The 21,506-nt window shown below is 41.1% G+C and overlaps 3 protein-coding genes across 13 annotated transcripts in view; all 3 read right to left on the minus strand.

The window, feature by feature from the left end:
• Positions 1 to 5,000, minus strand: part of LOC135550952 (folliculin-interacting protein 1-like) — a 57,991-nt gene extending 52,991 nt beyond the window's left edge. For 3 of the 7 annotated variants that reach the window (XM_064982243.1, XM_064982245.1, XM_064982241.1), the window contains exon 1: positions 4,743 to 4,999. In XM_064982243.1, coding sequence (XP_064838315.1) covers positions 4,743 to 4,831 — 89 coding nt within the window. In that variant the 5' untranslated portion in view covers positions 4,832 to 4,999. Of the gene's footprint in view, positions 1 to 4,742 lie in introns of all 7 variants that reach the window. The other 4 variants (XM_064982247.1, XM_064982242.1, XM_064982244.1 and 1 more) reach the window with 4 other exon arrangements.
• Positions 5,001 to 5,208: 208 nt separating this feature from the next.
• LOC135549411 (uncharacterized) lies at positions 5,209 to 12,233 on the minus strand. Its single transcript, XM_064979384.1, has 14 exons — positions 12,147 to 12,233; positions 11,674 to 11,812; positions 11,205 to 11,295; positions 10,951 to 11,005; positions 10,833 to 10,869; positions 10,580 to 10,705; positions 10,339 to 10,464; positions 10,037 to 10,076; positions 9,897 to 9,931; positions 9,664 to 9,752; positions 9,254 to 9,535; positions 9,077 to 9,138; positions 5,478 to 5,593; positions 5,209 to 5,365 (listed from the first exon to the last, which is right to left on the minus strand). Exons 1-13 carry the CDS (start codon positions 12,231 to 12,233, stop codon positions 5,581 to 5,583), a joined length of 1,182 nt encoding a protein of 393 aa, XP_064835456.1. The 3' UTR covers positions 5,209 to 5,365; positions 5,478 to 5,580.
• Positions 12,234 to 18,819: 6,586 nt separating this feature from the next.
• Positions 18,820 to 21,506, minus strand: part of LOC135550954 (long-chain-fatty-acid--CoA ligase 6-like) — a 106,732-nt gene continuing 104,045 nt past the window's right edge. For 4 of the 5 annotated variants that reach the window (XM_064982251.1, XM_064982253.1, XM_064982254.1 and 1 more), the window contains exons 19-21: positions 20,920 to 21,021; positions 20,512 to 20,583; positions 18,820 to 20,361 (exon numbers count right to left, since the gene is read on the minus strand). In XM_064982251.1, the coding sequence (XP_064838323.1) occupies positions 20,221 to 20,361; positions 20,512 to 20,583; positions 20,920 to 21,021 (315 nt within the window). In that variant the 3' untranslated portion in view covers positions 18,820 to 20,220. The remainder of the gene's footprint in view (positions 20,362 to 20,511; positions 20,584 to 20,919; positions 21,022 to 21,506) is intronic. The other variant, XM_064982252.1, reaches the window with a different exon arrangement.

A 21,506-nucleotide genomic window follows, 5' to 3' on the forward strand; every position in this document is an offset into this window, starting at 1 on the left:
TGGATTTTTCTTTAATTTGACTTTTTCTATTATATTCGTAGAATAATAGTTTAGACATCAAAACTATTAACATTTACATTACATTTAAGTCATTTAGCAGACGCTCTTATCCAGAGCGACTTATTAAATAACATATGAAATCATGCAGTAACTAAAAAAGAAACAAATCAACGTTTTAGGTTCTTCAAAGTAGCCACCCTTTGACTTGATGACAGCTTTGCACACTCTTGGAACTCTGTCAACCAGCTTCACCTGGAATGCTTTTACAACAACCTTGAAGGGAGTTCCCACATATGTTGAGCACTTGTTGGCTGCTTTTCCTTCACTCTGCGGTCCAACTCATCCCAAACCATCTCAATTGGGTTGAGATCGGGTGATTGTGGAGGCCAGGTCATCTGATGCAGCACTCCATCACTCTCTTCCTTGGTCAAATAGCCCTTACACAGCCTGGAGGTGTGCTGGGTCATTGTCCTGTTGAAAAACAAATGATAGTCCCACTTAACGCAAACCTGATGGGACGGCGTATCGCTGCAGAATGCTGTGGTAACCATGCCGGTTAAGTGTGCCTTGAATTCTAAATAAATCACCAACAGTGTCACCAGCAAAGCACCCCCACACCTCTTATTCCATGCTTCACAGTGGGAACCACACATGCAGAGATCATCCATTCACCTACTCTGCGTCTCACAAAGACATGGCGGTTGAAACCAAAAATCTAAAATTTGGTCTCATCAGACCAAAGGAAAGATATCCACCGGTCTATTGTCCATTGCTTGTTTCTTATTGGTGTCCTTTAGTAGTGGTTTCTTTGCAGCAATTTGACCATGAAGGCCTGATTCATGCTGTCTCTGAACAGTTGATGTTTGTATTTATTTGGGCTGCAATCTGAGGTGCAGATAACTCTAATGAACTGATCCTCTGCAGAGGTAACTCCGGGTCTTCCATTCCTGTGGCAGTCCTCACGAGAGTCAGTTCCATCATAGAGCTTGATGGTTTTTGCAACTGCACTTGAAGAAACTTTCCATATTGACTGACCTTCATGTCTTAAAATAACAATGGACTGTCATCTCTTTGCTTATTTCAGCTTTTCTTGACATAATATGGACTTGGTATTTTACCAAATAGGGCTATCTTCCGTATATCACCAACATAACTGATTGGCTCAAAGAAAGAAATTCCACAAATTCACTTTTAACAAGGCACACCTGTTAATTTAAATGCATTCCAAGTGACTACCTCGTGAAGCTGGTTGAGCGAATGCCAAGAGTTTGCAAAGCTGTCATCAAGACAAAGGGTGGCTATTTGAAGAATCTCAAATATAAAATATTTTGATTTGTTTAACACTTTCTTTGGTTACTACTTGATTCCATGTGTTATTTCATTGTTTTGATGTCTTCACTATTACTCTACAATGTATAAAATAGTACAAAATAAAATAAAAACCCTGGAATGAATTGGTGTCCAAACCTTTGACTGGTATAGTCAGTGTGAAAGGTGAAAAGTCATTCTCTGATCCAGTGGAAACATCATAAAATAGGCCGGCCTGATTACTTTTATCAGTGCTTGACTTGGACTGAAATATGTTCTGGTACTCATTTTGGGTGCTGGTACTGTTTCTATTTAGGTGCAGGAGCACCACAACATTTGTGAGCAAATATAATTTAAAAAGGAACAGGAGCTCAAGCAGTAGAACATTTGAGGTGTCGGTACTCAGCTCTGGTGATCTCCTGCCCAAGTCAAGCACAGCTTCTTATCCCTTGTGCAAATAGCCTACAGCTGTGTCTGTCCTGAGCTCAGGAAACTGTGGGCCCAGAATATTTTATACAATGTTGCTAGCAAAGCGCAAGCTTTGGCTGGACCCAAGTTGATAGAATGTTTCAAGTTGGTTGCAGACAGGCCATGTGTAGCCAATGTGATTTATAGGATTTTTTTTAATTTAAAATCAGGATATTTTCTACCGGCAGGCTGCAATGTTCTTATTTGTTGGCTTTATGTAGGCTATTTTCTTTTTTACATAGTTGGCAATAGAAGTCATTTTAGGTTTGTATCATTTTCATTTAGATAGAATTTTGATTAATCACATGACAATGATTGAGATATGAAGACATTATAAATGAAACTGTTTCAAGACAATGTGCATATGAAAACCATAAGTGGAGAGCAGATCGGTAGAAATAAGATAAATTGGCATTCCGCATGAGATAGTTGATTTCATTAAAAAAAACATGTCTATATATTGAGAAATACGTGGTCAGACATTTTGACCGAACAATTGGTCAAAAGAACTGACAACTTTGAACAAGACATCCCTAAGTTAAAGTAAAGTATATATATTGGTGTTTGCCCATTGACACAATCCCAAAATGTTTTGCTTGTCAGCAATCAAGTTCATGATATGTAACTTTAAAAATACAGAAATCCTCGCATGATGCAATTTGCATCATATGACACAAAACGCAGCATCATATTACGCAAAATATGGGGTGACTTCTGTATTTTGAAAGTTACATATCTTGAAAACTAGATTGCTGACAAGCAAAACATTTTGGGATTGTGTCAACAATGGACTACTGAAATTAATACCAACATATTGGGTGGAGTTTTCCATTAAGGGATGGGGCTGGAGAAAAATATGTCTTTACCATGACTGCTGTTCTGAGAACTCCGGGCCACTTAAAATAGCCTGTATAGGAAGAACGTCGACAAGCTGTCTGCTGAGATGCAACACACTCACTAGCCAAACTCATTTATTTTTTTAAATACAAGGTAGCCAAACCATCACTGAAAACAGGGGAAGGAGGACATTGGGAAAAGAAAAGCAATAACTTTCCCTCATCTAACCTGGCAGTTACTTTTATAGATTGTGACTGACTGGGGAATACAGACATGTGATACTCTGGCAGACATTATGATTGATGATCCCTCACATGACACACACACTGTTTTGAAACTATGTGCAGAGGGCCAGGAGAAGGAACTTGAGCATAGATTTCTCCTCTCTCAACCAATTTCACTACTATAGCTAAAGGCTTAATAGACAAACAGAAATTGAAAATATCAGTTTGGCATGTATAATCTACAGTGATCTGGCTGGGGAAGGAGCAGTGTGTTAAGTCCACACTTCAGGCTGTGCTGTGGTACAGGAAGGAAGTTTGTTTGCAACACGGGCAGGCAGGGGAGCAAACAAAGCCCCTGGGCGGGACCTCTCAGCAATGTACAGTATGCTGCTCTTGGGTCACTCATAGCCAAGGAAATATGAGCGCTGTTTAGGTTTTCCTCAGAGGGTCAGCCAACCTGATGCCCTGCCTGGTATTCTTAGGGAGGGACAGTGCATTGATGTGGCAGTGCTGTTCCAGGCCCAGTCCAACAGAGACTCCTTAACATGAACTTTTCCTTACTTGTCTCAGATTGATACAACTATGGGTTTAGAGAAGAGCCGTTGAGAAGTCACTGTGCCGCCTACATCTCACTCCCAAGCATGTTTGCGCCCTCACAAACTGCTCCAGATGAGAAGTTTGCTCAGAACGGTAATTCACAAAGTCTTAAGGCTCAATCACAGGTGTCAGTATCGGAGTAGTGTCACTGTCAGAAAAACAATTAAATTAGACACCAAAGTGTTGCTTCTTCAGACCTGTGCTGGAGTGAGTGTTACAGTGAACTCCTGTCTGTCAGTCCTGCATGTCTGATAAACGAAGCCTGTGTGCCAAAGAAATGTACTGTCGTGTGAGCCAGAAAGGGAATAGTAAGCCATGCCCCAATTGAAGTCAAAGGGCAAAATGCACTACGCTCCATTTATCTATCACAGACAAGACATTTTGGGCTGTAGAATGTGGTTGACATATAGGTGAGGGTACTTAGCATCGGGGGTCTCATGAGCGACACAAATAGAATCCAACTGACATTTTTCTTCACATTTAAATTATAGGCCTCTAATTCACAAACATTCAATATTTTGGCATGACATAGATGACATCCAAAAAAATGACATGGCAGTATTTAAGAATTTATTTAAAAAAGTATTTCCCAATGCGCAGTAACAGAAGGTCAATGCCACCAATGCTTTGTAATTGCATGGTAATCAGAGAAAGTATAGCACAACTACAGTATTTACAGAGCCTTCACAGCGCAACATCAGTTAGCCAGCCATCTAGTTGTCAGAGCCATTGAACAGTCACGTGCACCGTTGCACGTAGAGCTACTGTGCCTGCGACTGGGTACAGTAGCATGCATGCATGCACGTTGTACTTGGCACCAAGTGATGATAATAATCTTGAATTGTAGCTAGCTAGTTATGCATTCTTGTTGTTTGTGTACACTGATATTAAACATAATTCCGATAATGTATGTCACTGCAAGTAAACGCGACAAAGAAACCCTGTCCAGCACAACACAAAATATTATCATTAGATTCAAGTAATTTCCAACAAAATAGTAGAGGCATTGTCATATTTTCTACAAAGACCCAGTCTTTCTCAAGCGATTTCACGATGTGATTGGCGTGGGTTAGCTAACTTAATTAGCAGGTGGCAATAATTAAGAACATTTTACAGCTGTCGTTATCAGAACGGTAGGTGGTTAAAACACGTTGCATATTACGGATTGCATAACTGTATCTTAATACCTAATACTCCGGACAACTTCTGCTCCACTTGCACAAGAGAATGAGCTGCTCAAATAACGTTAACTAGCCAGCTAACGTTAGCTATAGCTTGCAGTTTCATGTAGATAGCATGCGCACAAACCTGAACGCGGGGTCCTCTTTGTTGCATCTTGGGGGCGGCGAAATTGAATTTCTTTTATTAAAAAGTTTCTGAAAAAGAGTTGGAGGCATTTTAGAAAGTCTCGCTTTCTTCCAAATCCAAGTGCAGCCTTAGTTCCTTAAAACTAACCCCATTTGTGGCAGAGTCATATGACAGGCATTAGTCACACGAACTGCTTGGAAACCCACTACAGTTTTCTGATTGGACGACGATCCACTGCTCCTTCTCGAAAACACTTGATTGGATGATATTTTTAGCCAAACACCACGTGGTCAAAATAATCACTCTGTTTATGTTTTGGCTGAAAGTTCGAACACAAGACACCAAATAAAAATGTACATTCAACACCTAAAACATTATAAATATTTTGTATACATCACAGTCCAATTCCATGCCTGAAATATATTTCACATGTTTAGTCAAATAATAAGCTCAAATACAGCAGAACTGTAATTTTATCAATTTATTATGTTAATTAAATTAAAAATGTACATTATCTACATTATATATTACAGCAACAGAATTTCATTTTTTAAATATATTTTTTTAACCACAACAACCTGTCTGTCCATGGACTGTGAAAACCTTTAGGGATCAGAAGTGTCCTAAAAGAGAATGAATAAAATGGGTATTGAGAGATTAATGCTTAGAGAAAATGGCATGTAAAATAAGGTTAAAATGTTAGCTTCAGACAATGTGGTTTGTTTGCTTTCTCACCTGTATTGATGACAGCTTTTACAAGTTGTGGTAGCTTTACTTCCTGGAGGACTGGAAGTGGTACACTTTGCACAGATGGTTCAGCCCTTTAACTACTTGGTACTTATATCTTTGAACTGCAGAGTGAATAAAGCACAATATTCAATAACAATGGAAAATGAAAAAAAGTAACAGCAGATCAAACATACTCAACCATTACTATAAATCATAAAAACAAAACCGTATAATATTTAATGGAAAGGGCAGCAGGGATTTCTCGCGAGTAGGAAAAAACTTGAGCCCGATTTACAGCTAATAACTAGAGCCAAGAGCTGTTCCTGGGGCGGATTACCTACAGAAACTGTGTACTGTTTGAAAACGGAAGCAAACAGAGCATTTTACATTAATTTAGTCATTATTTAGTCATTTAGCAGACACTCTTATCCAGAGCGACTTACAGTAGTGAGTGAATAAATGTTCACACTTTTTTCTGTACTGGTCCCACCATGCCAACTTAGCCACACAGGAGCAAAGTGAGAGTTTCTATTCAAGTAGGTCCCTCCCCGTTTTGTTCAGTTTGCTTCAATTTAAGAAAGGTTTTGTCACAGAATTAGCTAAATGAATACACCCCAGGTCCGGTCACATTGGTCAGGAAAAACTCCTGGCCCTACCTATGGAAATACTTGAGGATGCAATGAAAGGTCTCGAGAGGAGAGGCATGGGTAATGACTAGGTCTGCAAAGGGCTGTCAGAAAATTCCCATGGGAAGTTAAGCCCGGGAACTTTGCTTAAATTCTTCAAAGTTAGCTAATAACAAGTTAACCTTTTTAGTGGGACACACAAGGCAATTCTACATCTTGTGGCATATTTTGGCTAAACTATCCCTAATTCAATATAATTGCAACCCTCTGCATTCACAGTGCACTCTTCCATCACATGTACAGCTGATTCTCAAGATCTTGCACACGAATGAGATGCTATTGAGCTCACACTACTACACTGTCTGAGCCAAGAACTACATGCTTTCTGGTTTTGATTACAATACTGGCTGGGGTGAATATTTTATATGACATACATGATTTTTTGTTAACTAGTAAATAGTAGCCTACAGTGTTTAAATAATTTCTAACTTGTTAACAATTTCTGCTAGTTAGTTTTTGCAATGATGTGGGTTTTAGCTTGCTTGAGCCTGCTAACTGAGGAGCGTTAATTCACCTATTTCCATACGTTGCATTTTAAAACATTTCTTACAAAGGAGTTGTTTAATCTAACTGCTTAACTATTTATCTGTACATGGAATTGTATTTGTTTTTCTTTTACACATTTTTTCTAATCTTTACAGGAAAATGCCACAGGCACTATCTGATGTGTGAAGACATTTCACTGCGGCTAATGTAGAAGGAAAAGCTGTGTACATTTGCAAATACTGTGCCAAATCATATGTGACGAATGCAACAAAGATGCAGAATCATCTAGCCAAGTGCATAAAGTTCCCTCAGCTCTCACAACAAGCATCCTCTGACAAAAGTCCCTCTTCTATTTGAGGTGAAAATTATGAATCAGACACCTTATCGATAGCAACAGCTCATGGTCCTCCTGGAATCAGAAGTGTTTTTGACTCAATGGAGTAACAGAGTTAGAGAAATGCTGATGAATGTCTTACTTGAGCCGTGTATGCAACTGGTTCACCTCTGATGCTCACAGGCAATGTGTATTGGAAGAGATTTCTGAATGTACTTTGCCCAGAATACCCCCTTCAACCAGACAGGCTTTATCTACTCATTTGCTGGATGCAGAGTTCAACAGAGTTCAGGTGAAGGTCAAGGTCAAGCAAATCATAGAGAAAGCAGACTATTGCAATCCTCTCTGATGGGTGGTTGAATGTTAGTGGGCAAGGAATAATTAACTACATCTCCACCCCTCAACCAGTATTCTATAAGAGCACAGACAATGGACAACAGACACACCAGTCTCTACATTGCAGATGAGCTGAAGGCAGTCATCAATGACCTTGGACCACAGATGGTATTTGCACTGGTGACAGACAATGATGAGAACATGAAGGATGCTTGGTCTAAAGTGGAGGAGTCCTACCCTCACATCACACTCATTGGCTGTGCTGCTCATAGATTGAATCTGCTCCTCAAGGACATCATGGCACTGAAAACAATGGATACACTCTACAAGAGAGCCAAGGAAATGGTTAGGTATGTGAAGGGTCATCAAGTTATAGCAGCAATCTACCTCACCAAGCAAAGTGAGAAGAATAAGAGCACCACATTGAAGCTGCCCAGCAACACCCGTTGGGGTGGTGTTGTCATCATGTTTGACATTCTCCTGGGGGGGAAGGAGTTTCTCCAAGAAATGACCATATCAGTCTGCCAATATGGACATGCCCATTAAGAGGATCCTCCTGGATTATGTATTTTGGGAAAGAGTGGAAAGCAGCCTGAAACTCCCGAAACCTATAGCAGTAGCCATTGCATGGATTGAGGGAGACAATGCCATCCTGTCTGATGTACAGACTCTGCATGCAGATGTAAGAGAAGAAATCCAAACTGCCCTGCCCACTTCACTGTTGCTCCAAGCAGAGGAAACTACCGTTCTGAAATGCATCAAAAAGCGTGATGACTTCTGCCTGAAGCCCATACACGCCACAGCGTACATGTTGGACCCCAAGTATGCTGACAAGAGCATCCTGTCTGGTGCAGAGATCAACAAGGCCTATGGTGTCATCACTACTGTGTCTCGCCACCTTGGCCTGGATGAGGACAAGGTTCTTGGCAGTCTGGCAAAGTACACTTCCAAGCAAGGGCTTTGGGATGGAGATGCAATATGGCAATCGTGCCAACATATATCATCAGCCACCTGGTGGAAGTGACTTTGTGGATCTCAGGATCTCTACCCAGTTGCCTCCATCATCCTCCAAATCCCCCCAACATCAGCCGTCTCAGAGTGCAACTGGTCCTTGTTTGGGAACACACACACCAAAGCACGCAACAGGCTGACCAATACAAGGGTTGAAAAATTGTTGTCCACCCGGGCAAATTTGAACCTGACAACAAGCCATCGTCAACAAGGTTGGAAAGTGAAAGTGAAGATGAGGCCTCAAAGTCTGATGTTCAAGAGGTGGACATTGAGGAGGTCCAGCGAGAAGACATGGAAGCCTGAGAGGAAGACAACCAAAGCTTTAGTTTCTAGACTCATTTTACAGATGTGTTGAAAACATTTTTTGGGAGATGCGATGGATCATTCAATATTCCCTTTTGTTGTTCAGTGAAATCATCCCATGTGAAGAGTCAACTTATTTAATTAAAGTTCAATTCATAACTAAAACGGGGGGGGTTCTATTGGAAGGATTTAATCATTTGCAATTATGTCTACTTTTGATAAGGTAAAAGGTTTGTTTCTGTCTCCATATGATATGGTAAATATATCCAAAGCAAAAAACATCTACATTTAAAATGGTATTAATATTCATATATTTCCATTATTCCCACGGAAAGTTTCCACCTCTGAATATACCCCAAAATGACATGTCTGCAAGACATTTTTGTCCTAGGAACCAACCATTTTACTAACATCTGCAGGACTTCATCCTATGTAGAAATTGTGCTTACCAAACATTACCCTCATCTTCAAATGTATCTGTCGAACGCCCACCAACATTGGCGAATATACTCTGGTGACGAAAAGTACCAGGACATGGTTAGTCAAACAACATACTATAAGAGCAAATTTCTAATACATGGCATCTGCAATCATCCAAAGATTGACCATTCAGAGAGGATGCTTACCCTAACAGAGGAGTACCTCTGCCTCAACTTTTGAAAGAAGGTGTCTCTTTCTTTCTCATCTGCAAAGTCAAAGAACTTGGCTTGCTCTGGTGAGTGATGTGTGGGTCTTTTCAGGACTTGAGGGACTACTTCAGGGGCAGCAGTTTCTCTGTTGTCTACGGTGTCTCTGGTCCTCTCACTGACAGGCTCCACATTGTTCACTACCATCTTCTCAGTGGTAACAGAGTCACTAAATTTTACTCTCTTCCTGCATTTGATCTTCCTGGGTCTAATCGTCACTGGCTGTGAGAGGAGGACTTCATTACTAACTGACATTCTTACACTTGCAGATGAGCCACAGTTTTTCTTTACATGCCACTTGTAGCTCAGATAGAATCTGAGAAATACAAGACAGGTGAGTGTTTTCATACCCTTTGTGTTTTCTTGGGGACTGAGGGCACAGTTACTCCTCCAGCTAGGGGGGTGCATTCAACGGACACATAGGCATTGAACAGCTTGTCTACAAATACATGGAAAATAAATAATCAGTTTTATATGCGTTCTCCTGCTTTTGTTAGTTTTTTTCCCCCCAAAATAAACAAATTACTATATATATATATATATATATAAGCATCCCATATATATAAATATAATAAGCAAATACCTGAATATGTACTTTTAATGGGTGGCGCTAAACGGCTGTGAACAAATAAAGGTTCTTTGTTAGAATATAAATGACTATTCATTCTATGAAAAAGTCAATTTCACATCTTATACAGAGTCGAGCCATTCAATCAAATTGACCTTTTTTCCTGATCTTTTCCATCATTCATTTGGGAAATGTCTGCAAAGAAAAAAAATAACATTTTGCACAGATAAGGAAGCATGGAATACTAAACCTCTCCAAGGTTGACATGGTTTCAGGGTCCTTAAAATTAAAATAATTAAAATCACCAAAACTTGGGTTATGTCCCAAATGGCACCATTTTCCCAAGATAGGTCTCTGGTCAAAAGTGGTGCTCAGGTCAAAACAGTAGTCTATAAAGTCAATACGGTGCCATTTGGGGTAACATCCTGTATGTCCAGCATTGTGCTGTATCTCTTACCAATGATGGAGGACAGGTTAGGAGGCTGCTGCATGTGGATGTCCTCAGCATGGCTGACATCTAGGAGAGTGGAGTTCTTTACATTCAGGTCCAACATCTCCTCACTGGGGAAGGCCACTATCTCTTCTAAACCGCAAAAAAAGATGCGATTGAAAAATCCCTGTCACTCAACTTCTTAAGGCATGGGCCGTCAGCCAGGTCTTTTTACAGTGCCTGCTGAGTCCTAGACCAACACACACACCATAGACTTTCTCTCTGCGGAACTGCTCAGGTGAGGGCAGACTGCTGGAGCTAGTATCGCTGGAGATGTCAGCAGAATCAGTCTCATCACAATCCAACAGGAGGGAGGAAACACCCACTTGTGAAACTGCACATAGAAAAAATATTACGTTCAATAGTAAACTTTGACCCATTTGCAATTAACAATCCAAAACATGAAGGACCAAAGTGACAAAGTGACAAACTGACAAAAACAAACATGTTCCTAACTCAACTTGAACCGTCTTCTGTGCTATAATGTATTGTGCTCTCCTGAAAAGAGAAAATGGAGAGTGATAAGTTAGTCGAGTGAATCGGAGGTGATGCAAACTTGTTTAATGACTTTTCACTCACAGTTCCATTTGATTCCAGCATTCTGTTCATCCAGGGAGCAGTTGACAAGACAGATCTGTTGAGGCACACATAATGGGATGTACTAGGAATGAACAGTCACGTTAATGCTAGCTACAAATCCTACCCGTCTGCATCCCAAATGGCACCCCATGGCACTGGTCAAATGTAGTTCTCTAAACGGGGAAATAGGGTACCATTTGGGACTCAACCCTTATCTGATTGTTATAAATTGTTTAACAGATGAAGCAGCTCACCTGTGATCAGTGCATGTTGACTCATTTATAGGTGACAGAACATGGCCTTTTGGCCGTGCGCAGAGGGGTTTAGGGAAGAGTCGCTTTAGTTCTGAAATTTAAACAAAAGACTTGATCAGATTGCCTGGCATCCAGACCAATTTGCTTCTGCCAGGCAAGTGATCAGCAACCATAGTAGTCAAACCTAATGATTGGCTATGAACAAGACTTAACTTCCTCTGCAAGGTAAAACCTCTGCTTGGGTATGAGTATACTACTGGGCTTATTGAACTTTTTTGTCCACCAGTTGTGCTGCATGTACATTCGTGTGTAGCTGGATGTCAGAAACTGTTTATTTAATACTTTATAGATGGCTACATCTTATCTGTGTATGAAGATACCACTTGAAGAAATCTGGGGAGAGATGGCCTTCAGGACAGGTATAATCATAGTAGCGCATACTGACATTGAAAGGCATCCCATTTCTTACTGCCTCTTGTGAAACCTGACTTCAAAGGCGTATCGCCACTCTGCCTTCTGGAGCTGCTGCTGAGCATTCCTTCTCGTCTTGTGATGGTGTCGTAACTCCGACCTTTTGAACGAACCATTCCAGGAAAAACACGATTATTCTTTGGAGAGAAAAGTTACAGTTGAATCAAAACACGAGTACGAAGCTCATTGATGCATTTACATCCACTTAATATGAAGTCAAGGTGAGCATGAACTTTCAACTTGAACGTGTTTGAGTGTCCCGATAATGACGCCTGCTAAGTTAGCTACAGTAGTTAGCTAACGGTAGCCAACGTTTGTTAATCTTTTGGCCAGGCAGGTGTTTCACTTGTTAGATTAAAGTATAAAGCCAGCAAACGAATCAGAAAGATAGTTTGAACAAACAATTAGTGATTTAATTATTAAAACGTTGTCATTGGCCATAGCTAGTTTTATTTTTAAACATTCACAAACCTTCGTAGACCTCTGGATCATCAGCAACTGCTTCTTCTGGGGTATTACCGCAGTCCGCAAACAAGTATTATCGGTGCATGGCGCCATCTACTGTATTGGCTGTATATCAGCCTACTATTCTGTAGTATGAATTCATTACTTTGTGAAAAAATTGCACCCATTAAAAACTCACCACTATTCCACTAATTTGGTCCTATCTGTTCCTACTCCAGGCCAGCAGCCTTGGAGGACGGGACACTATCATTCAAAACATCTTGTAACTCTTCTGCAGTAAAATCTCATTCACCCAAATAAAATAAAATGTATTGGTCACTTACACATATTTAGCAAATGTTATTGCGGGTGTAGCGAAATGCTTGTGTTCCTAGCTCCAACAGTGCAGCAATATCTAGCAATTCAGAACAATACACATAAATCTAAAAGTAAAAAATTGGATTCAAGAAATATATAAAAATTAAATTGAGCAATGTCTGAGAAGACTAAAGTAGTATGTAAACATTATTAAAGTGACTAGTGTTCCATTATTAAAGTGGCCAGTGATTCCAAGTCTATGTATATGGGGCAGCAGCCTCTAAGGTACAGGGTTGCGTAACTGGGTGGAAGCCCGCTAGTCATGGCTTTTTAACAGTCTGATGGCAATGAGATAGAAGCTGTTTTTCAGTCTCTCGGTCTCAACTTTGATGCACCTGTACTGACTTCGCCTTCTGGATGATAGCGGGGTGAACAAGCCGTGGCTCCGGTGGTTGTTGTCCTTGATCTTTTTGGCATTCCTGTGACAATCGGGTGCTGTAGGTGTCCTGGAGGGCAGCTAGTTTGTCCCCGGTGACCGCACCATCCTCTGGAGAGCCCTGCAGTTGCGGGCGGTGCAGTTGCTGTACCAGGCGGTGATACAGCCCAACAGGATGCTCTCAATTTTGCATCTGTAAACTTTTGTCAGGGTTTTAGGGGCCAAGGCAAATTTATTCAGCATCCTGAGGTTGAAAAGGCGCTGTTGCGCCTTCTTCATCACACTGTCTGTGTGGTTGGACGATTTCAGATCGTCAGTGATGTCTATGCAGAGCAACTTGAAGCTATCCACTTTATCTACTGCAGTCCAGTCGATGTGGATAGGGGTGTGCTCCCTCTGTTGTTCCCTGAAGTCCATGATCCGATCCTTTGTTTTGTTGATTTTGAGTGAGAGATTATTTTCCTGGCACCACTCTCTCGTCATTGTTGGTAATCAGGCCTACTACTGTTGTGTCGTCTGCAAACTTGATAATTGAGTTGGAGGTGTGCGTGGCCACGCAGTCATGGGTGAACAGGGAGTACAGGAGGGCTCTGCATTCAGCATTCTTACATAGATATTCCTCTTATCCAGATGGGATAGGGCAGTGCGCAAAGCGATGGAGATTGCATCGTCTGTGGATCTGGGGCGGTAAGCAAATTGAAGTTGGCCTAGGGTGTCAGGTGAGTTAGAGCTGATATGATCCTTAACTAGCCTCTCAAAGCACTTCATGATGACAGAAGTGAGTGCTACAGGGCAATAGTCATTTAGTTCAGTTACCTTTGCTTTCTTGGGTACTGGAACAATGGTGGACATCTTGAAGCAAGTGGGGACAGCAGACTGGGATAGGGAGAGATTGAATATGTCCGTAAACCCTCCGGCCAGCCGGTTTGTGCATGCTCTGAGGACGCGGCTAGTGATGCCGACTGGGCCAGCAGCCTAGCGAGGGTTAACATGCTTAAATGTCTTACGTCGTCCATGGAGAAGGAGAGCCCACAGTCCTTGGTAGTGGGCCACGTCAGTGACACTGTATTATCCTCAAAGTGGGCGAAGAAGGTGTTTAGCTTGTCCTGGAGCAAGACGTCAGTGTGCGCGACGTGGCTGGTTTTCCCTTTGTAATTCGTGACTGTCTGTAGACCCTGCCACATATGTCTTGTGTCTGAGCTGTTGAATTGCGACTCCACTGTCTCTGTGCTGATGTTTTAACTATTTGTTTGCCTTACTGAGGGAATAACTACACTGTTTGTATTCGGCCACATTCCCAGTCACCTTGCCATGGTTAAATGTGATGGTTCGCACTTTCAGTTTTCCATGAATGCTGCCATCTATCCACGGTTTCTGGTTTGGGCAGGTTTTAATAGTCACAGTGTGTACAACCTCTCCTATACACTTTCTGATGAACTCAGTCACCATATCCGTGTGTTCGTAAATGTTGTTCTCAGAAGCTACCTGGAACATATCCCAGTATGCGTGATCAAAACAGTCTAAACAATCACCCAAGTAGTTCTCTGCAGCTGACACCACAACATCCATCCTCTGTGATATAAGTTCCATTACTGAGGTACAACTGACATCCATGGCCAAGAATCCATTCTCTCCAAAAATCTTTCTCCCACTGGGCCAAAATCATCTTCATCACCATCGGGGGAAGGCTGAAACTCTACGGTTTTCACAGCACCTGCCACTTCAGTTAATTCATCCTCATTCTCCACCTCCAAGTCCAACAACAATTCGGGCATAAACCTACCCGTCATCTTGATACCCAAAAAAAACTTTTCCAGAGATTCAGCTGGAAAAAAATGTGTGGCGATGTTCCCCTAATTATGTTGGCGCTCCCTGCTGGCCATAAATGTGAAATACAAAAATAGAGTAAGGTAACCCTGTAGCTGGTTTGAGACATGACCACTCACCGAAAATAGTGTCATTAGTCAAAGAAGGAAAAACACAGAATATTAAAATATACAACATGTACAGTTTGATTCCTGTCCTATCTACCCATCATTTAGATTTACTGTAAAACATATTATTCATATATTTTATAAACAAACTACAGGATTCTTTGTGATCTGATCAGCAGTTGGAATGTTGCTATGTAATCTTCATTGATTCCTAACCAGTCTCGTGGTTTCACTTGCAATTATTTTTTATTCCTTTCATTCTATAAATGAATTTACAATAGTGCTGTACAAGCATGCCTGTTCTTCCAGATCCAATGTACACTCCCCAAATAGGCCTACGCCAATCACATCTTATCTGTGAAATGGATTCATGTGATCGTCTGAACAGCTTGTATTTATGCAGAGACTTGAGGGATATGATTGTGACACATTTTTCCAGTTTGATCTTCAGTGACAGGTGTGGGCTTATTTGTCCAGGCAGAAATGACTGAAAGTAGCCTCAACATGGTGAGACCTGGAAAAACTTGCCCCGAAACGAGTGAGATGGAGGAGGACATTTGTCTATGGCCTATGCTCCTTTTATTGAAGCCAAGGCCTTAGATCAGATAAGTCAAGTATTCTTTTTAGTTTTGTTTTTTGTTGTTGTATTTTTTTCTCCCCATTTTCGAACTTGTCTCATCGCTGCAACTCCCCAATGGACTCTGGAGAGGCGAAGGTGGAGTCATGTGTTCTCCGAAACATGACCCGCCTCACCGCTCTCCTTAACACCCGCCAGCTTAACCCGGAAGCCAGCCACACCAATGTGTCGGAGGAAACCATTCAACTGGCGACCGGGGAGTCACTATAGCACAATGAGCCAAGTAGAGCCCAACCGCTACTCGGGAGGCCCGGAAATATTGTTTTGACCAAATAAAATGAGCTGAATTTTCCAAATGTATTATATTAATCTGTCCATATATTAAAGTGTTATGAATGCTATGGTTTGAGCCCTGGTCGTCTATGGGCGTATTCCTCTGCCCAGGCGTTGCTGAAGCATGCCAGATCTTACAACGCCTGGATAGGTATTTTTGTATCAGCTAACCACATCATATGTTATATCAATCTGTCAGTCGATGGTTGACGCATGCAACGTCTGAGCGGGGGAATGCAACGTATGTCACATGACAGGGTTAGCATGCTGTAGACATTTACTTTGTGGGCTAGTCTTCAGGCCTCAGTTAAAAGACAATCACATGAGCTAAGTTCATTGAACAACCTCCACAGCCTTTGAGTTAGAGTATGATAATAAAAAAAACATGACACTGATACTGAGGTTAATTGTTAAGCTGTAACAGACTATTTGAGGTCCTGCTGCTCACAAACATATTTCAGAGGCTCTATAAGTGCAGCCTTTCCCCTACTAAAATCAAACATCAACTATGATGATGAAACTTCATCTGAGGTACTTGGAAGAAAATATGCCCTATAGACCTTCAGCTCTCAACATTGTAGTTGTTGGCTGCTGATAAGAAGAAGCATGCACTTGGATGCTAGCTCCAAGTAGACTTTTGTTGTGCCAAAGTAAACCTACAGAAGAGGTAAACCAATCACTCAGCCACTTTACCTGTGTCAAGCTCATTATACTCCAAAAACTCAGGAGACACATATCAATGGAGACTGTGTCCAACTGTTGCATACTTTACCCTGCACCTCACGGACTGCTGCCCTATGTACAGTGGGGCAAAAAAGTATTTAGTTAGCCACCAATTGTGCAAGTTCTCCCACTTAAAAAGATGAGAGAGGCCTGTAATTTTCATCATAGGTACACTTCAACTATGACAGACAAAATTAGAAAAAAAATCCAGAAAATCACATTGTAGGATTTTTAATGAATATATTTGCAAATTATGGTGGAAAATAAGTATTTGGTCACCTACAAACAAGCACGATTTCTGGCTCTCACAGACCTGTAACTTCTTCTTTAAGAGGCTCCTCTGTCCCTCACTCGTTACCTTTATTAATGGCACCTGTTTGAACTTGTTATCAATATAAAAGACACCTGTCCACAACCTCAAACAGTCACACTCCAAACTCCACTATGGCCAAGACCAAAGAGCTGTCAAAGGACACCAGAAAAAAAATTGTAGACCTGCACCAGGCTGGGAAGACTGAATCTGCAATAGGTAAGCAGCTTGGTTTGAAGAAATCAACTGTGGGAGCAATTATTAGGCAATGGAAGACATACAAGACCACTGATAAGTCTCCCTCGATCTGGGGCTCCACGCAAGAGCTCACCCCGTGGGGTCAAAATGATCACAAGAACGGTGAGCAAAAATCCCAGAACCACACAGGGGACCTAGTGCATGACCTGCAGAGAGCTGGGACCAAAGTAACAAAGCCTACCATCAGCAAGGGCATTGAAGATGAAACGTGGCTGGGTCTTTCAGCATGACAATGATCCCAAACACACCGCCCGGGCAACGAAGGAGTGGCTTCGTAAGAAGCATTTCAAGGTCTTGGAGTGGCCTAGCCAGTCTCCAGATCTCAACCCCATAGAAAATCTTTGGAGGGAGTTGAAAGTCCGTGTTGCCCAGCAACAGCCCCAAAACATCACTGCTCTAGAGGAGATCTGCATGGAGGAATGGGCCAAAATACCAGCAACAGTGTGTGAAAACCTTGTGAAGACTTACAGAAAACGTTTGACCTACGTCATTGCCAACAAAGGGTATATAACAAAGTATTGAGATAAACTTTTGTTATTGACCAAATACTTATTTTCCACCATAATTTGCAAATAATTTCATTAAAGATCCTACAATGTGATTTTCTGGATTTGTTTTCTCATTTTGTCTGTCATAGTTGAAGTGTACCTATGATAAAAATTACAGGCCTCTCTCATCTTTTTAAGTGGGAGTACTTGCACAATTGGTGGCTGACTAAATACTTTTTTGCCCCACTGTACATAGTAAATGAACACTGGTCACTTTAACAATGTTTGCATACTATTTATAGATCTACTAATGTACTACATTTGTGATTCTTTGTTTTACTTTGTATTATTGTGTGCTTGTTTGACATTTACTGCATTGATTGATAGGAACTAGAACATAAGCATTTCACTGCACCCGCCATAACACCTGCTAAACTGCGTACGCGACCAAAATACTTTGATTTGATCACCCTATATCACTACCGTGATCATTGCTATTATATTGCCCTTGTTCTACTTACCAAGAGTCCGATTAGCCCGTGGATACAATTGTTATGTCTCTGTGCAGTATAAATTAAGTTCTCTAGTTTTAGCGTTAGCTCAATGACTGGAAGTCTATGGGTACAGAGGGGTACAGAGACATACAGGTACGGATACAGAGACATACAGGTACGGGTACAGAGACATATGGGGACGGGTTCAGAGACATATGGGTACAGAGACATACAGGTACGGGTACAGAGACATACGGGTATGGGTACAGAGACATAAAAATGGTATCCATGAGTTTATCAGATTCTGGGTCGAACAAAAGGCGCAAATCTCGCAGTATCCCTTTAAAGGTCCAATGCAGATCTCAATATCAGATCATTTCAGGGTAATAATTAAGTACCATACTGTGATTTATTTTTTTAGAAAGTGGTATATTTTTTAAATAATAACACATTCTTAGAAAAGAGCCATTTATCAAGCAATCATTTTTCTAGGACTGTCTAGGGCAGGTTTGAGTGGCGAGGGTAAAACTGAATGTGCAGTTATTGGCAGAGAGGTTTGGAACTCTTTCTTATTGGTTTATTAACTCAGTTACTGCATGGTGATGTCACCATGGTAGACCAAAATTCCCTGACACCAAAACAGGAACAAATTTCTAACGTTTCTTTCGTACAGCCCTTACAATAAAAATTATTGTATTATCATAATTTTCACAGTATTATTCCAACCTCAGGGTGGAAATATATATATATATATATATATATATATATATATATATACACAGGAAATCACATTTGTGTTTCCACTGGGCCTTTAACATTTTCTGTCTATATCGCCCAGCCAAATGTTGCAATGCAAAGGTAATTCTGTTTTAGTTGGTTTAAGCATCGCTTGACATGGAAAAGAATAAAGAAATAATAAATTAAAATAATTCCAGAATGTATTTTATTTTTCTCTGCCCCATCCCAACCCCTAATCCCTGTTGCTGCCTGCACTCATTCAATACAAGGATATGGTGCTGATTCCATTTGACAACAGATTAAATAAAGTTACAATTCATCTCACTACACGCAAAAAAAATGCATTCAAACCACTGCTTAAATATGCTTATGTCTAGTTGTCCTTAATATGTACATCCACATAGTAATAATTTGGGACTGAAATTAACTCAAAAGCCTATACATTTGTACTACATAAACCCACATTTTCACAGTCTATTTTGTTTTAACCTCCGTCAATGAGTGGAGCTTGTCGATCTCGACTTCATGAAAAAGCCTTGCAGTATGACGGTTGACGGTGTTGGTATACCAGGGGTGTATTCATTAGTCAGATTCCGTTGCAAAACATTTTGCCTTGCATGGAAAGCGTTTACCATTTACTCTAGGAATCAAATGGAAGCAAACAGAACAAATGGAACGGGGAGGGGCCTACCTGAATTTGTCCAATAAAACTCTAGTTTTTGTTGAAAAAATGTTTTACGTTTTGATTAAGCTGTTTTTGTTGGAAAAGGTTTTGCAACAGACAAAACGTTTTTACACCCCTGTTGACTGCCTTAAGAGCCCAGGACTCATTTTGAAGTCTCCTGTAACAACGGTCCCAGCAATGCAGGGCACACTGCATGCAATGCCCTTATTTGAGGTCGGTATGTTCTTACCAGGCAAATTCTCTGAACACAACAATGAGAAGAACTTAAAGATTGCATCATTTTTTTTGTAATGTTTTGATAGGCCTACAAAAGAAAGAGGAGCATGCAGGCTATGTTGACTGTCTGTTGCTGGCGTTTCAAGATAAGAGATGAGGCTGATTTGGTTTTAGCTCTACATTGGAAAAACATTATACAGATGTATTGTCACATATACCGAGTACTGTAGGTGAAATGTGTTGTTTCACAGGGTCAGCCATAGTAGTGTGGCGCCCCTGGAGTAAATTAGGGTTAAGAGCTTTGCTCAAGGGCACATCGACAGATTTTTCACCTTGTCGGCTCAGGTATTCAAACCAGCAACCTTTCGATTACTGGCCCAACACACTGCTAGGCTGCCCTGGAGCAGCAGACAGAACTTGGTCAGTGGGGGTCCAAAGAGCTAAGTTGATACTTCCTTCCTGACCCACGGTCAGTAACTTGTTTGGTTGGTTTGAGTCTGTTTTGTGGTTGGATGGGGGTGAAGGGGAGTGAATGACAAATGTTAAATGAGGACTGATGTTACTGAGAAATGTTTATTCTGTGGTAGTGTTTCACATGGAGATGTTTTCGTACAGGTCTTCAATCTTCTCCTTGAAAAACTCCCTCAGCTCAGGTCTCTTCGCTTTTAGTGTGGGAGTCAATAGGCCATTCTGTATGGAGAACTGCTCGTTGTGGATGTGGATGTTTTTCACCTTGGGACAGACAGAATACATTAGAATGTAGACAGGATCCTTTGCCAGGTCAAGTGTGCATATCAGCTATTTGTCATCATCGTCGAGGTATTCACTTTCAGTTGTCATTTGCCCTCACCAATGAACACCTTACAATTGACACACACACACCTGCTCAAACGAGTGGAGGCCACTGGCCTTGCCCAGTCTCTGCAAGTCTTCCATGATGGCTTTCTTCAGGACCTTTACACACACACACACACAAGACAAGACACCATACCATGACTCTAAGACAATACCATGTGTTGTGTTATGTCGATCTATTCAACAACTCAAAGGGTTCAACAAGGTGCCCTTTCCTTTTCTTCAATCAGTTTACTCAGGGTCTGAGGATCTGATGATCTTTCTCTAAAAGCACAGTACCGAGACATGAATGTTGTGCAACAGGAATCCTTTCTTTTGATTACGTCAATCTATTCACATCTATGCACAGTTGATTATTTCAAGCCTCTCCTTCATCATGGCAACAAACAGAATGAAAACACCATTGAATGTAAAGATGGAATTGAAATCACATACAGTATTTTTACAGAGGTCCCGATAGCTCCCCTCCATGCCTTTCTTCAGGGCCCATGCAGGCATTGTCTCTGGGTCAGGAACAACTATGGCAACCAGACAGGACTAGAAGAGAAACACACAAGTAACCTTTAGAAATGAGAAATAATCAAATGTTCTGTATTTTTCTCTCTCTTTCTCTCTCTCTCAATAGGCCTAAGTAGGTAAGTAAGTATGTGTCTATCCGTCACGACTTCCACCGAAGGTGTCTCCCCTTCCTGTTCGGGCGGTGCTCAGCAGTTGTCGTCGCTGGCCTACTACCTGCCACCTGCCGCCGATCCATTTTTCGTTTGTGTCTGTCTGTTATTGTTATCACCTGTGTCCTATTAATTAATTTTGGTGGGTTTATTAACCTCCGCTGCCTCTTAGTCTTTGTGTGGGATTGATTGTGCTTGTTAGTGCTGTTAGGGGTGCGTGTTTGCGCCACAGGGTTTTTTTCCGGCAAATGAATTACTTAAAAATCATACAATGTGTTTTTCTGGATTTCTGTTTTAGATTCCGTCTCTCACAGTTGAAGTGTACCTATGATAAACATTACAGACCTCTACATG

Source organism: Oncorhynchus masou, chromosome 12 (assembly GCF_036934945.1).
Source record: "Oncorhynchus masou masou isolate Uvic2021 chromosome 12, UVic_Omas_1.1, whole genome shotgun sequence".
Classification (NCBI taxonomy): Eukaryota; Metazoa; Chordata; class Actinopteri; order Salmoniformes; family Salmonidae; genus Oncorhynchus; species Oncorhynchus masou.

What these genes read in the sequence shown, in the direction of transcription:
- LOC135549411 (XM_064979384.1), bottom strand. Translation starts at nt 12,233, where the DNA reads ATGGCGCCATGCACCGATAATACTTGTTTGCGGACTGCGGTAATACCC. An exon ending in TCCCCAAGAAAACACAAAGG is followed by an intron (nt 9,536 to 9,663) that starts GTATGAAAACAC and finishes CTCCTCTCACAG; the next exon opens with CCAGTGACGATTAGACCCAG. An exon ending in AGAGGTACTCCTCTGTTAGG is followed by an intron (nt 9,139 to 9,253) that starts GTAAGCATCCTC and finishes TTTCGTCACCAG; the next exon opens with AGTATATTCGCCAATGTTGG.